This window comes from Otolemur garnettii, unplaced genomic scaffold (assembly GCF_000181295.1).
Source record: "Otolemur garnettii isolate 467f Iridium unplaced genomic scaffold, OtoGar3 scaffold00011, whole genome shotgun sequence".
Classification (NCBI taxonomy): Eukaryota; Metazoa; Chordata; class Mammalia; order Primates; family Galagidae; genus Otolemur; species Otolemur garnettii.
The window spans coordinates 17,777,618-17,790,720 of NW_003852406.1; the positions used below are offsets into that span (position 1 = coordinate 17,777,618).

The 13,103-nt window shown below is 50.5% G+C and overlaps 1 protein-coding gene across 1 annotated transcript in view; it reads right to left on the reverse strand.

Annotated features, from left to right (window-relative positions):
• Positions 1–263: 263 nt before the first annotated feature.
• The window catches only part of IGDCC4 (immunoglobulin superfamily DCC subclass member 4), a 43,995-nt gene continuing 31,155 nt past the window's right edge, over positions 264–13,103 (reverse strand). The window contains exons 10-20 of the mRNA XM_003784432.2: positions 12,246–12,416; positions 10,732–10,968; positions 10,480–10,581; positions 8,672–8,855; positions 7,749–7,876; positions 7,248–7,418; positions 6,735–6,872; positions 5,355–5,460; positions 4,684–4,912; positions 3,666–3,827; positions 264–3,131 (exon numbers count right to left, since the gene is read on the reverse strand). Of these exons, the coding sequence (XP_003784480.1) occupies positions 2,736–3,131; positions 3,666–3,827; positions 4,684–4,912; positions 5,355–5,460; positions 6,735–6,872; positions 7,248–7,418; positions 7,749–7,876; positions 8,672–8,855; positions 10,480–10,581; positions 10,732–10,968; positions 12,246–12,416 (2,024 nt within the window). The 3' untranslated portion in view covers positions 264–2,735. The remainder of the gene's footprint in view (positions 3,132–3,665; positions 3,828–4,683; positions 4,913–5,354; positions 5,461–6,734; positions 6,873–7,247; positions 7,419–7,748; positions 7,877–8,671; positions 8,856–10,479; positions 10,582–10,731; positions 10,969–12,245; positions 12,417–13,103) is intronic.

A 13,103-nucleotide genomic window follows, 5' to 3' on the forward strand; every position in this document is an offset into this window, starting at 1 on the left:
ACGGCATTCTACCCAGGGTGACAGCTTGAGTCTCTGTCTCGAAAAAAAAATAATAATAATAAAAAGAAGGTGTCTGTCCTAAGTTTAAGTGATGTCTTTTTCTAAGCACCTATTGAGGGAGGAAGATGGCTTAGTTCTTTCTCATGATCACCTGCTCTCTAACCTCAAAAACTACCATTTCCCGTCCTGGTAGGAAACGAACTTCCTAGGGCAGAAAGGCTGAGGAAATTCTAGTCATTGGCTCCAAAGAGAATTCCACACTTCTGGAAAATAGTTTATTAATTCATTATAGGGACAGATACATGATCAATGCCTTAGCTTAACACTAAAGAATATCATATTTATAAGGAAAAAATGCTGGAAAAATTAAATAGTACAGCATAAGCTAAATACAGACAAATAAGTGAGCAAGTATTGATTACACTTGTCATGCATCAAGAAAAGGAAGATTTTTTAAAGAGACTCAAAAAACTTAAGGCATCAATGGTAGGTGACAAAAGGATTAATACCCTGTAAAAGGCCAATAGACTCTTTTCTAATAAAAATACTGCTACAAAGACACAAACCTAACACTTCCAAATTACCCAGAGCCCAAATCATATATAATGCTAGTGAGTAATGGCCACTTTCTTATCAACTGTGAGTTATAGGCAGATACCAGATTTATTACTTATTTGCTTTTGAGAAACAATTTTCCACCCAACCTAATGGGTTATAAATTGTCTCATTTGCAGCTATTTAATTTAAACCAGAACCTCAGTGCCTGTTAAACAAGAACATGAAAAATGACTATGTGGTGTAATGCTAAGAGTCTACTGTTAAAACAGCCATTTAATACAGGGCAGCTTTTTCTTAAAAAAAAAAAAAAAAAAAATCAAACCAGCAAAATAAAATGAGGCCTTTGACCTTCAGAGCAATGATGAAACATACACAGTGGTGTGAGCCACAGCAACACTGAATGCTACAGAAATAGTACAGTGACAATTCTGTCTTTAACGAGATACAAAACCAACATTAATAATCTTTAGTGTTATCACAGGCTGGCTGAAGGAGGGGGAGGAGGTGGAAATGTAGGTGCGGATGTCAAACATGAGTGACACCCGAGTGTAATAAACACAGATGCTTTCAGGGTTTGAGGGAGCTGCAACTCAGCTGAGAGACATTTCACCATTTAAATGACAAAAATAAAAGGAACGATGGACTGGTTATTTCTAATCTGGCCCAGAAGCCAGAATTAACTCTGGATGTGCCGATGAGTTAAAAAGATGCAATTAGGGAGTAAAGACCCCTGCATTCTGTGCGCTATGAGAGGGCTAAGGTGAAAAATCAAATAAAGGACATTGCTTTCACTACACAGGAAAGAGAATCCAACCTGGAAAGTCAACAGAAAATGACTTCAGGATCCCATTTAAAAAAAAACAAAATGAGATAAACCAACCGCCCTTTTTATGTGCAAAGATCCCCGTCTTCTAGCAGCCCAGAAAATGGAATGCTTCACAACCCCATCCCAGATCAAGCTCAAGGCTCACAGGGTGGGGAAGCAGCTCCCCTAACTCCCACCTCCTTTCTCTCCCTTTACTTTCTGCTGGGAAGAAAGGTGTGCAATCATCTCCACCCAGCAAACCTGCCTCTCTACATAGAAGAGAGGGGCTCATTCTACTCTGAGACTCTGGGTCACAATCCCCTTCTTCATCTCAAAAATTACCCTGTGTGACTTGGATTCATCACCTCCAGAGAGAACACTCCTACCCTGATCCCAAGGAAACAGATACAGGGAAGCCAGAAGGTCTTCTCTAAACCTGCACTGGGGGTGGGCAGTCTGCCTGGGGAGGAGGCAAGTGGGGGCACTGAGAGAAAGGGGACAGCCAAAGCGAACAGTTGTGGACACATGAGTGCCACAGTGGCCTTGAAGCATGCATGAGGTAGTCACGTTGCTAGGGAAGGGTTGCAGAGATTGAACCCAGGCAGGAGAACCAGATGACAAAGTCTGGGAGAGGCACAGGAGATAGCAGTGAAGGGGAACCAGGAGAGAGGACAGAAAAGAATATCAGGGAGGAAGGAGGGTCCTGGAGCAAGCGACAACAAGTTGGCTGGGAGACAGGCCACCAGAGCAGTGGAGGGGAAGGACAGAAGGGAGACTGAACCTCCTAAATGACAAAATGAAAATGCAGAGTTGCTCTGAGGAGAGCCAGGCTCACTCTCAATTTGGACAATGGGGAGAAGGGAGGTGATGCAGCTAAAATGCTAGGCATCTTGAGCCTACTTGCACTCGACCCAGTCCAACAGGAACATGGGCTGGGGCTAATCTGGCAGACAGGCATTGGAGACACTCTCAGAGTGTGTAATAAAAGTGGGTGATAGAGGTGGGGGCCCACAGGGCTAGGGAATGACCACTCTGGGGCACTGTCCTGACCTGGAGGATCAATTAGGCCATAGTGACCACTGCCTGGGCCAGTGTTTCCCAGCTCACGAACCAGTATGCACATATGTGCTTCACATGTGGGTACGTCACATGTAGCTGTGTCTCATGTGTCTCTCCTACATCACATATGTGTTGCAAAGAGTATAGGGGGAGTGAATAATCCATCTCTTCCTCTCCCCTTGGCCAAAGCACCCTAGGAGGCTCCCAAGGGCTTGATGATGTATCTGCAGGGACACATGTGCACATGTATGACCACACATGTCATGTCCTGGGATCCACACCAGCCTATCCCAAACTGTACCCTCTATGGGAGCTAAGCAGAGGAGGAGGGCAGGCCTGGGCTGGCTCCTACAGGGTAGGGGGCTTTAGGCTGGCAGCTGTTTCCAGGGACCTCCTCCAGAGCCTCATGGGGCTGGCCTGGGTAGGAGCAGGAAGCACTGGCTGCCTCTGGCAGGCAGGTAAGTCTGTCTGGCCCAGTGGCTGCCTGTTTGCACCCTCCCAGCTCCCTGTCCAGCCACTCTGTCCCCTGCCCTGGATCCCCTACACCTGAGATGAGATCTGGAGCCTCCGAAGGCAGGGGATCCTCAGGTTCCAGGTCTTGGAGATGGAGGTCAGGGTTCCCTTTGGATGCACTAAAGTCAGAGTGGACAATGACTTCGGCCTCCACCTGGTTCCTGCAGGCTGGGGGTGACTTCTTCCTCCCATTACCCTGCCCAGGGCAGAGAACACAAAGATGAGGTGACCATTACTGAGAGTGAGTATAAGAAGAATGACCAACATATGTGGGATGGAGAGAAGCCAACCTTCCATCAGAGTACATACCGAACGGAATTGGTAAAGGAGACATGGGCACTATCCTACCAGAGATGATGTTCAGACCCATGTGAAGGCAGGAATAAATAGAATACAACCCATTTTCCCCTTGCCCAGGAGTTGCAGAAGTGCCAGACTCAATCAGGGGCTCCATGGGCTGAATGTCCTCAGGCCAGCCCCAGATCCACAGTAATTCTGGCGTGGGTCACTTAGGTCTTGGTAGGGAAGGGACTGCCAGGTGAAACGGGGGTCCCACAAACTGCATTGCCTTTCACCTACTCAACCTTTGGAGGCTCCAGAGGTCACCTTGTTAGATTTCTAACCCCTGGGAAATTACCACCCAGGGATCTCCAGAGAATTCACTACTTTCTCTTCACAAGTGTGGGGACCCCTTCCCTCCTGTCCCGCCGCTTCCTCCTAGGATACTGACCTTTATGGCGTCATACACTAGGGCCTGCAGCAACAGCGTCTGCCCAGTTCCAGCAGGCGGCAACAGGGCCCGGGTCAGAGCGGGCCTGGGACCTACCTGGGGCAGCTCACAGCCTGCCCAGGTGCCTGCCCAGCTCGGCCCAAGCGGCTGACCCCAGGAGATCTGCACAGGGGAAAGAAGGGGACACTGAGGAGCACAGCCAGAATTGACTGTAAGAGGGAGGCATAGGGAAGGAAGTGGAGAGGGCCACCAGGAAGCACGGCCCAGACTTGGCCCCTGGCTTTCTCCTTTCTAACAGGTTCCCTGCAAAACCACTTCCCTAAGGCTCAGGGGAGAAACCCAGAAAGAGCTGAGAGTCATGGGTGGTGCCTGTGTCTCAAAAGGGTAGGACACCGGCCCCATGCGCTGGAGGTACTGTGTTCAAACCCAGCCCAGGCCAAAAAAGAGCTGAGAGTCAGCAGGGGAGTGGGAGGATGCAGCCCTCCTGCAGACAAGCCTGGTGCCAGATGCTCTGCAAGACCTGAGGCTTCTGGGCCAGGTGGGCTCTCCTTCTCCACAGAGGCAGGGAGAGGGTGAGGCAAGGGCTGGTCAGAGTCCGACGGGATGTACCATAACTGATAACACAGAAGGGACCTGTGCTGCAGGGCTCCCCCCTTATCCCAGCCACAGCCGAGTGGACCAACCTTTTTCCCCATACTGGGGAGGCCTGGGTCTGAAATCCAGGGCTCCTGGGATAAGGAGGGATCTGGGTGTTCTGGCTACCCCGAGTCACCTGCAGATACCTACCGGGGGCCCTCCCTTCCATAAGAACCAGGCTGATCTATTCTGCCAGGAGACAGAAGCCCACATGCTTCCCTGCCCTGCCAACCCTTTCATGGAGGAGGCAGAAGGGTGCCTTCTCTTCACAGCTGGCTCAAAAAGGGTTGTGGGCCTGGAAGCACTTGTGGTTACACACTGTGCTCTGGCGCCCCCCAGTGTCCTTCGGAGGGATGCGCCACAGAGTGGGGCTCTAACCTACCTTCCTTTTAGAGTGACCTCTGCCATCGCAAACACTGCCACCAATAAGGCTGTGAACTTCAGCCCTGTCCTCCATGTCTGAGGGTGGAGGGGACCAGTCCTGGGGGCGAGGATGCACAAGGGACTCCAGTTCATGGGCAGCTGGGGGGCTGGGAGGGCCAAGCCGGGCTCTGGAGTACAGAGTGGGATTTCCAGTGGTAGCTGTAGAGGACAGGCCTGGGAGGGCTTCTCTACACGGGAAAATGGAAAACAAGGCAAAGGGGTCAACGAGTGGGGGTGGAGACAGGACTAGGACCTAGTGTCTCTGGGCACATTCCTGCCCACCTCAGGGACTTGGTTTCCCTATCTGTAAAATGAGGAGGAAATGGTGCTATTGTTCAAAACAGCCTGCACTAGAAATGTAGCCCCTCTTCCCTTGGCTCCAGGCATCTGAAGATTTCGGGCCCCTCTTTCCAAGACATTGGCAGCTACAGAGGAAGTGAGATAAGGCAGCTCTGCCTGGCCTTGCTGAGGGGCTAGGCTGGGGCTCCCCTAAATCCACTCCTGATTCTCAGGAGGATATCACCTGACTCCGTTGTCTTAGCAAGTCATGGCTGCCTTCCCTGTTCACCCATTCTGTAGCCCTTCCTGGAAATTTCCCCTCTCTAAGGCCAGACTGGCTCCCCTGCCCACCTGTGGGGGCTGCGGCGCAGACCAGCACACATGCAGGCCAAGAGGCAGAGGAGACCCAGGCAGACACCCACGATGATGCCTGTGACTGAGTGCATGTCCAAGGAGTCTGAGGAAGAGAGGGGACAGAGCAGGTCAGGGACAGAGAAAGGACACAGGTGCCCTGTTCTAGATCAGCTTCTTTAGGTGCCCACTGGCCTGAGTCTCATCTTTAGATGTCTATAATCTTCTGGTACAAAGAGAGGTGGGCCCTGTGGCCTCACAGGGACTACCACTACCTCTCCCTCTAACTGTTCTCCCTGCAACACATCTAGAAGTCATGGTGTCTCCTCATCAAACTGGCCTTTCTGTGAAACACCCTTCTTATATGCTTGCCATGGCTGGTTTCAGGGTGTGTAACACGTGCAGCTGCATGGGCCCATGCTGGAAGGGCTCTGTGCTGGGACTAATGCTCTGCTGTCACCATCTTGGGCTTTCATGATCCTCCTGCCTCAGCCTCCCAAGTATCTAGGATGGTAGGTGTGCAACACCACAACTGCACCCAGTTAATTTTTCCTTTTCTTTTTTCTTTCTTTACTTTTTTTTTTTTTTTGTTGTTGTTGTTGAATCTCACTCTGTTGCCTAGGCTAGAGTGCCATGGCATCAGCCTAGCTCACAGCAACCTCAAATTCCTGGATTCAAACAATCCTCCTGCCTCAGCTTTCCAAGTAGCTGAGACTACAGGTGCCTACCATAACCCCCAGCTAATTTTTCGATTTTTAGTAGAGATGGGGTCTCATTCTTGCTCAGGTTGGTCTCCATCTCCAACTCAGCCCAACTAAGCTCAAGGAATCCTTCCACTTTAGCCTCCTAGAGTCCTAGGATTATACCACACCCTGCGCCAGCTAATTTTACTTACTTTTTGGCAGAGACAGAGTCTTACTATATCACCTGGGCTGTTCTTGAACTGGGCTCAAGGGATCCTCCTATCAGCCTCCCAAATTGGTAAGATTATATGTGTGCGTTCTTACCCATTTTTTAAATAAAGAGCCTAGCATTTTCATTTTGCACTGGACTCTGCAAATTATATAGCTCAGGCTGCTGCCCATCTCTACCCCATAAACCTCATCACCTCACCAAGCCACTCCTCCCACCAAAGGAATCTCCCAAAGAGACTGATCTCTAAACCAAGCCAGTCTACCATGAATCTGTCCTCTCAGCCAAGTCACTACTGAACCACACCTATTTTGCGTTCAAATTTACCCTAACCTCACCAAACCAGGAGGGCAGTTATGTAAAACATAGTGTTAGAAGCAGGCAGAGGCTTAGAAGTAAAGTCCAGGGGCCTCTAGGAACCCAGGACTGCCCCAGGTGGACCTCACTGCTTCCTCCCCATTCTCATACCTGAGAGCTTCTCCTGAAGAGTGATCACATCCTGCAAGTGAGAGAAGGGTCCAGGCCCTACCTCTGTGCGTGCCCCCATCTTGAAGAAGTACCTTGTGTCACTCTCCAGGCCATGAACCTCAGCACTGAAGATGTTTCCTGGTGGAGAGGGAAGCAGGGACAGCAGGGATGGTGGATAGGGAGGGGAGGTGCTGCAGGGATAGGTAGGATGGCAGAACTGGGGGAGTCTGCTCCTCTCACTCAGGCAGTGGCTTCTGCCTGTTCCTCCCAGAAGCCCCTGGAACAAACCTCAGTACCACTCTTTTTTTTTTTTTTTTTTTTGGCAGTTTTTTTTTCGGCTGGGGCTGGGTTTAAACTCGCCACCTCCAGCGTATGGAGCTGGCACCCTACTCCTTTGAGCAACAGGCGCCACCCCTCAGTACCACTTTTAATGCCAACCCAGCCACTGGAGAGGCTAGAGTTGGGAAAGGCTGGAAAGCGTTTGCTCAGATGCCCTGGGGCAAGAGCCCTCACCCTCTGTAGTGAGCAGGGTCCACTGATGCTCCGGCTGGGTGTGGTTGTTGCTGTAGAGGATCAGATACTCCACTATCTCGCCGTTGGGCTCTGTGGGAGGGCACCAGTGCAGCCGAACAGTGGATGGTGTCAAGGGGCTCAGGCGCAGGTCAGATGGGGGTGTTGAAGGTCCTGGGGTGCAAGGGAGGAGATGAAGAGGCACAAGGTCACTGAGACCCTCAGTTCTGAGGGCAGCTGGGACACAGGGTAAGGGTATGGCCTCCCTTTTTCTTCCTTCCCTGGAACAAACCAGAAAGTAAAAAATGAGGTCTGGTCTCTAGTTGGGGAATTTCTGGAAAACAGTGGGGAGGGGGTCACCACCATTCCTTCCCTCCCAGAAACCTGTACTCAGTTCTGCCCTACTCTTGGGGCTCTGAAGGATGTTTCAGAAAAGAGAGCAGCTGGAGTATGAAAGAGTCAGATGAAAGATAGGTGGAAGGCGAGGGTGACGGGGCCACTCACGGTCAGGCAGGGTGGAGCGCTCCACCACAGAGCCAAAAGGCCCATCCACATCCACGCCGTGGGACTGCACAGCAAACTCGTATTTGGTGAATGGCTTCAGCCCGCCAATGAGGATGTCTTCTCCTGAACTACTGAGGCAAGAAACATAACTAGTGCTCTCATGCACACTCTCCTAGCAGGGCAGACTCCTCTAAATCTACCCCCCAGCCCTCAGCCCCAGCCCCTATCCTGGAAAGGGAAGCAACTCCCTGGCATGGGAGTCATTAACATCACCCAGGGGAACCTACAGAGAGATGTAGACGTATGTTGCTCTATGTCCAATCTCCAAGTCGGGCCCTCTCCTCTAGGAAGCCTCCCTGGATTAATCCAAGTTATTCTCCACCCAAGGAACCATCTCTGATGCATCTTTTCTTGGGCTTAATTTTGCCTTAGCAGCAGTTGTATACATCAGTTCCCTTTAATGCGATGTTTCCTCTGCCGAATCAGCAGCTCCTCTGGCTCAGTCTCCCACTGTCTGGGGACAGTGGCAGAGCTCTCTTTCCCTATCAGATCTGGAGCCCTCTGAGGTTGGAGAAATAGGTCTGTCCTGCGTGTCATTCCCCAAAGGCTTAGCACAGGGCTGTGTTGTGAGGGGATGGGCTCTGCTTTTTTACCTGCTACCATCAGGGAAGGAGGTGGACCCTATGCAGACCCTCAGTGTGCCCCCAGTGTAATAGGTGAGCCATGAAATGTTCCCGAATCCAGGGTCACTCTCATCAGCACCTGCTCTTCCTCCCTTCTTTACACCTTTATTTTATCTTTTATTTTTTGCAGTTTTGGGCCAGGGCCGGGTTTGAACCCGCCACCTCTGGTATATGAGGCCGGCGCCCTACTCCTTGAGCCACAGGCACCACTCTCTTTACAGCTTTAGTCCTCTTCCCCACCTGGTGTAGTAGGTGACCAGGGAGGCATTCCTGAGCCCCCAGGGACTGAAGCGCACTGTGTAGTTGACAATCTTGACTGTGGTGAAGTCCGGCTTTTTCCACCGAAGCCAGATGGACGTGGAGCTGTTTGATTCTGCATGGACGTGGGCTGGGGGCAAGGGTGGCCCCCTCTGGATTGGCAGGTCTGGAAGGTGAAAATTAGAGTGTGGGAAAGGGAGAGAGGACACTCATCCCTAGATACGGATAGCAGTTTACAGTTTCCAAGGTTCTTTCTCTGACCATCTCTTTTGATCCTGTGAGTTGAGTGGCATCATTCCCACTTCACAGATAGGGAAACCGAACCTCCAAGAATTTAAGTGGTTTTTGCCAAGGTCATACATATAGCAAACTTTGGCACTCTAGTATATAAGAATGTAACAGACAGGGAAATAGCAAGTTGCAGTAATTAAGAACACAGACTCTGGACTCTGGAACCAGACTGCTTTGGTTCAAATTCTAGCTCTGCCACCTACTAGCTGTGTGACCCTGGAGAGGTTTCTTAACCCCTCTGTACCTGCATTCCCTATTCTGTAAGTGGACATGATGATAGTACCTACCTCATGGGGTTATGAGGATTAAGTTTGTTAATATTTGTAAAGTGCACAGGAAAGTGTCTGGAATATAGTGAATAGTATATGATGATGTGTGGCCACACAGAGATATTCTCCCTATCTAGAGTTGAGGGATAACCTGATAGTGTGAGATAGAGAGGTGTTTTAAAAATTGGGTTTTTGGGGGGTTTTTTTGCAGGGGCTGGGTTTGAACCTGCCACCTCTGGCATATGGGGCCAGCGCCCTACTCCTTTGAGCCACAGGCGCCGCCTTTAAAAATTGTTTTAAAGGCCAGATGCAGTGGCTCACACCTGTAATCCTAGCATTCTGAGAGGCCAAAGCAGGTGGATCACTTGAACTCAGAAGTTTAAAACCAGCCTGAACAAGAGTGAGCTCCTGTCTCTACTAAAAACAGAAAAACTGGCTGGACACAGTGGCTCACGCCTATAATCCCAGCACTTGGGAGGCCAAGGCAGGTGGACTGCCTGAGCTCACAGGTTAGAGACCAGCCCAAGCCAGAGCAAGACCTCATCTATAAAAATAGCCGGGCATTGTGGTGGGCACCTGTAGTCCCAGCTGCTTGGGAGGCTGAGGAAAGAGAATCACTTAAGCCCAGGAGTTTGAGGTTACTGTGAGCTGTGATGCCACTGCACTCTACCAAGGGTGAGTTAGACTCTGTCTTGAAAAAAATTAAAATGATAAATAAATAAATAGAAATAGAAAAACTAGCCAGGTGTAGTGGTGCATGCCTATAGTCCCAGTTACCCGAGAGTCTGAGGCAAGACTTGGATTGCTCAAGCCCAGGAGTTTGAGGTTGCTGTGAGCTATGATGCCATAGCACTCCACCCAGGGTAAAAGAGTGAGATTCTGTCTCAAAAAAAAAAAAAAAGAGAGAGAAAAGGAAAGAAAAATTGTTTCAAGGCCAAACTTTGGGGTTAGGAGTTATAATTAGCCATCAGGTTTCTCTCTGTTCAGATTTTCTCAATTAGCACTGTTCATGAATGATGCAAATAGGTGTTGGGCCTAAAAGTGTACAAACTAGAGCTTCTCTCTAGGATACAGCTGTCTGGAGCTAGAGCAGACTCCTGACCCTAGGAGAATAGGTTTGGGGGTAAGGGAGGCTACTAGGCTTCCTGCACACCTGCCCAGGGAAAAGGGAAAGGAAGCAGCTCATAGAGCCTAACTGAGCCCTCCACCTTCTTCCCCAGTCACCCTCACCTGGCATGGGAGCCTTCTCTGTCTTGCCCTTCCACACTGCTGCGTAGCCATCCTCATGTTTGTTGAATGCTACAAGCTTCACCTCGTACAGCCGGCCAGGGACTGGGGAAGGTTACAAGGCTCAATGGCTAGAGGGCCCTCTGGGGTCACTCTCCCATCACAAAGAGCATTCCATCTCTCACTCCTGGGCACAGCTTGCCTGGTGCCCACTGAAGCTATGTCCGTCCTTCTCCCTTCCCCAGCCCTCCTCACCTAGCTGGGTCAGCTCATACTGCTTCACTTTCTTCTTGAGCCGGATGGGGCCCACGTCCCAAGCCTGGTCTCCACGGCCCCCTGGGGGGCGATCACCGTTGGCCTCCTCCTCAGCCCCCACCTCCCGCCAGTATAGTTTGTAGCCAGAGATCTGGGTAGGGTGAGGAGGTGGTTGCCATGACACGACCAGGGACTCCATCCTTGCCTGCACCTTCAGCTCTGTGGGGGCAAAAGGGACTGGGGGCAGAGGAGCAGGATGGGTAAAGGAGGAAGAGAATGGGGAATGAGGAGAAGGAGGCCAGGGAGGGAGGGAGAGGCACAGGGAAGACACAGGAAGATGGCATTCAGTAAGGGCCTTGCCAGCATTCTCTCAATGCATCACCACTCAGCCATCACCACCTTAAGCACTGGGCTTGGGCTTCGAACTCACTAATCTGTAATCACAGACTATGGAGACTATAGAGGCATCTCCTGGGCATTTGCAAAAGGGTCAGCAAAGGAGCACCTCTGGGCTGGGCTGACAGTACCTGGCACAGAATTGGCCTCTATAAATATCCTGAAGGAACAAAAGCAGATAGGAGGCTGCTGAGGGCTTACTGTGCATCTGATACTGTTGCAAGCACTTTGCACTTATAACTTTATTCTCACAACCCTCTAAAATGGTAAAAATATGCATTGCTACTATTATCATTTTACAAAGAAAACTGAGGCTCAGAGAAGTAATTTGCCCATTGTCACACAAATAGTATGTGTGCCAGGTTTCACTGAATGTATCACTCTGATGGTTTACTTTTGAGTCTCTCAACAAAAGCAACAATCATCATCATTGAAACAGCCATTATTGCTGGGCTCCCTGGCTCATGCCTGTAATCCTAGCACTCTGGGAGGCCGAGGCAGGTAGATCCTTGAGCTCAGTAGTTCAAGACCAGCCTAAGCAAGAGCAAGACCCTGTCTCTCCTAAGAAAAAAAAAGAAAGAGAGAGAGAGGGTGAGAGAGAGAGAGAGAGAAAGAGAAACTAGCCTGGCATTGTGGTGGGTGCTTGTAGTCTCAGCTACCGAGGAGGCAGAGGCAAGAGGATTGCCTAAGCCCAAGTGTTTGGGGTTGCTGTGAGCTGTGACAGCACAGCACTCTACCCAGAGTGACACAATGAGACTCTGTCTCTCCAAAAAAAAAAAAAAAAGAAAGAAGAAGAAGAAAAAGAAAAGGAGAAAAATAGGTACTATTTTAAAAGTTCTTACAATGTACTAAGCACTTTATTTACAATACACTGTAATCCTTACACGGCCCCTCTGTAGTTAATGAAGCCTCAGATTTGTGAATGGTTTGTCCAAGGTCACAGAGCAAATAAAATGGACACTAGAGTCCACCCAGCCCCTCACCTCTACTCCTGGGCCTCCCTTACCTATCAAGCTGGGGAGCCATAGGACGGGTTGGTAGGGCACTGGGTTCCCAGGGCACATATACCCCACACAGTCGCATACATATTGCCCTGCCTGTCTCCTCTGACCCCGTACCGTGGCTCTGATTGTGCACACTGGGTGTCCTGTGCTGCATCCACTGGGAGGGGGCCCCGAAGCCTGCCCCTGTGCCAGCCGAAATCCGCACTCGATACACTTTGTTTGGCTGAAGCAAGTTCAGCGTAAGCTGTGTCTCATTCCCTGGCACCTCGGTGGAGAAAATCTGATCTGCAGGAACAGCAAATATGGGCTGCTGGGTGATCACCTGAGAATCACAGATCCTAAAAGCCCCTACATCAACTCTTCCACTTCAGATCCTGGCTCCTCAGTGTCCATTGGAGGCTGAGGCCCTCAGTGCCTGGGTAGACTCCATGGCTCCAGGGTCAATGCCTGAGTCTCCAACCCTGGCTGATGCAGGGCATTGGCCTAGGCTCAGTGCAGGAAGAATTCTGGCAGGTGCTGACCCCCTCCCCACCAACTGTCAATGACCAAAGAGGCTAGCCATGAAGGCCAACAAGCACTTTCTGTCTTCCAGAGCCCTGATGACCACCCCACACCTACTTTCTCACATTTCTGTTCCTTGTCACCCTCACCCCAGCCCCCAACCACTCTCCTGTCCCTAACTCTTTATTCCTTTTGTGACCCCGCCCCAGGATTACCTACTTCTGCCCTAACAGACCCTCCCCAATGCCCTCTGTTCCCCATCCCCATAAGCATATCTTCTGCCTCCCCTTCCTTCATCTGCTTTGTGAGCTGGAAGGGACTCCAGAGTTACCTAGGCTACCTGCCTTGTTTCTCAGAAAAGGAAAAAAAAAATTTTTTTTTGAGACAGAGCCTCAAGCTGTCCCCCTGGGTAGAGTGCTGTGGCATCACAGCTCACAGCAACCTCCAACTCCTGGGCTCAAGCGAATCTCC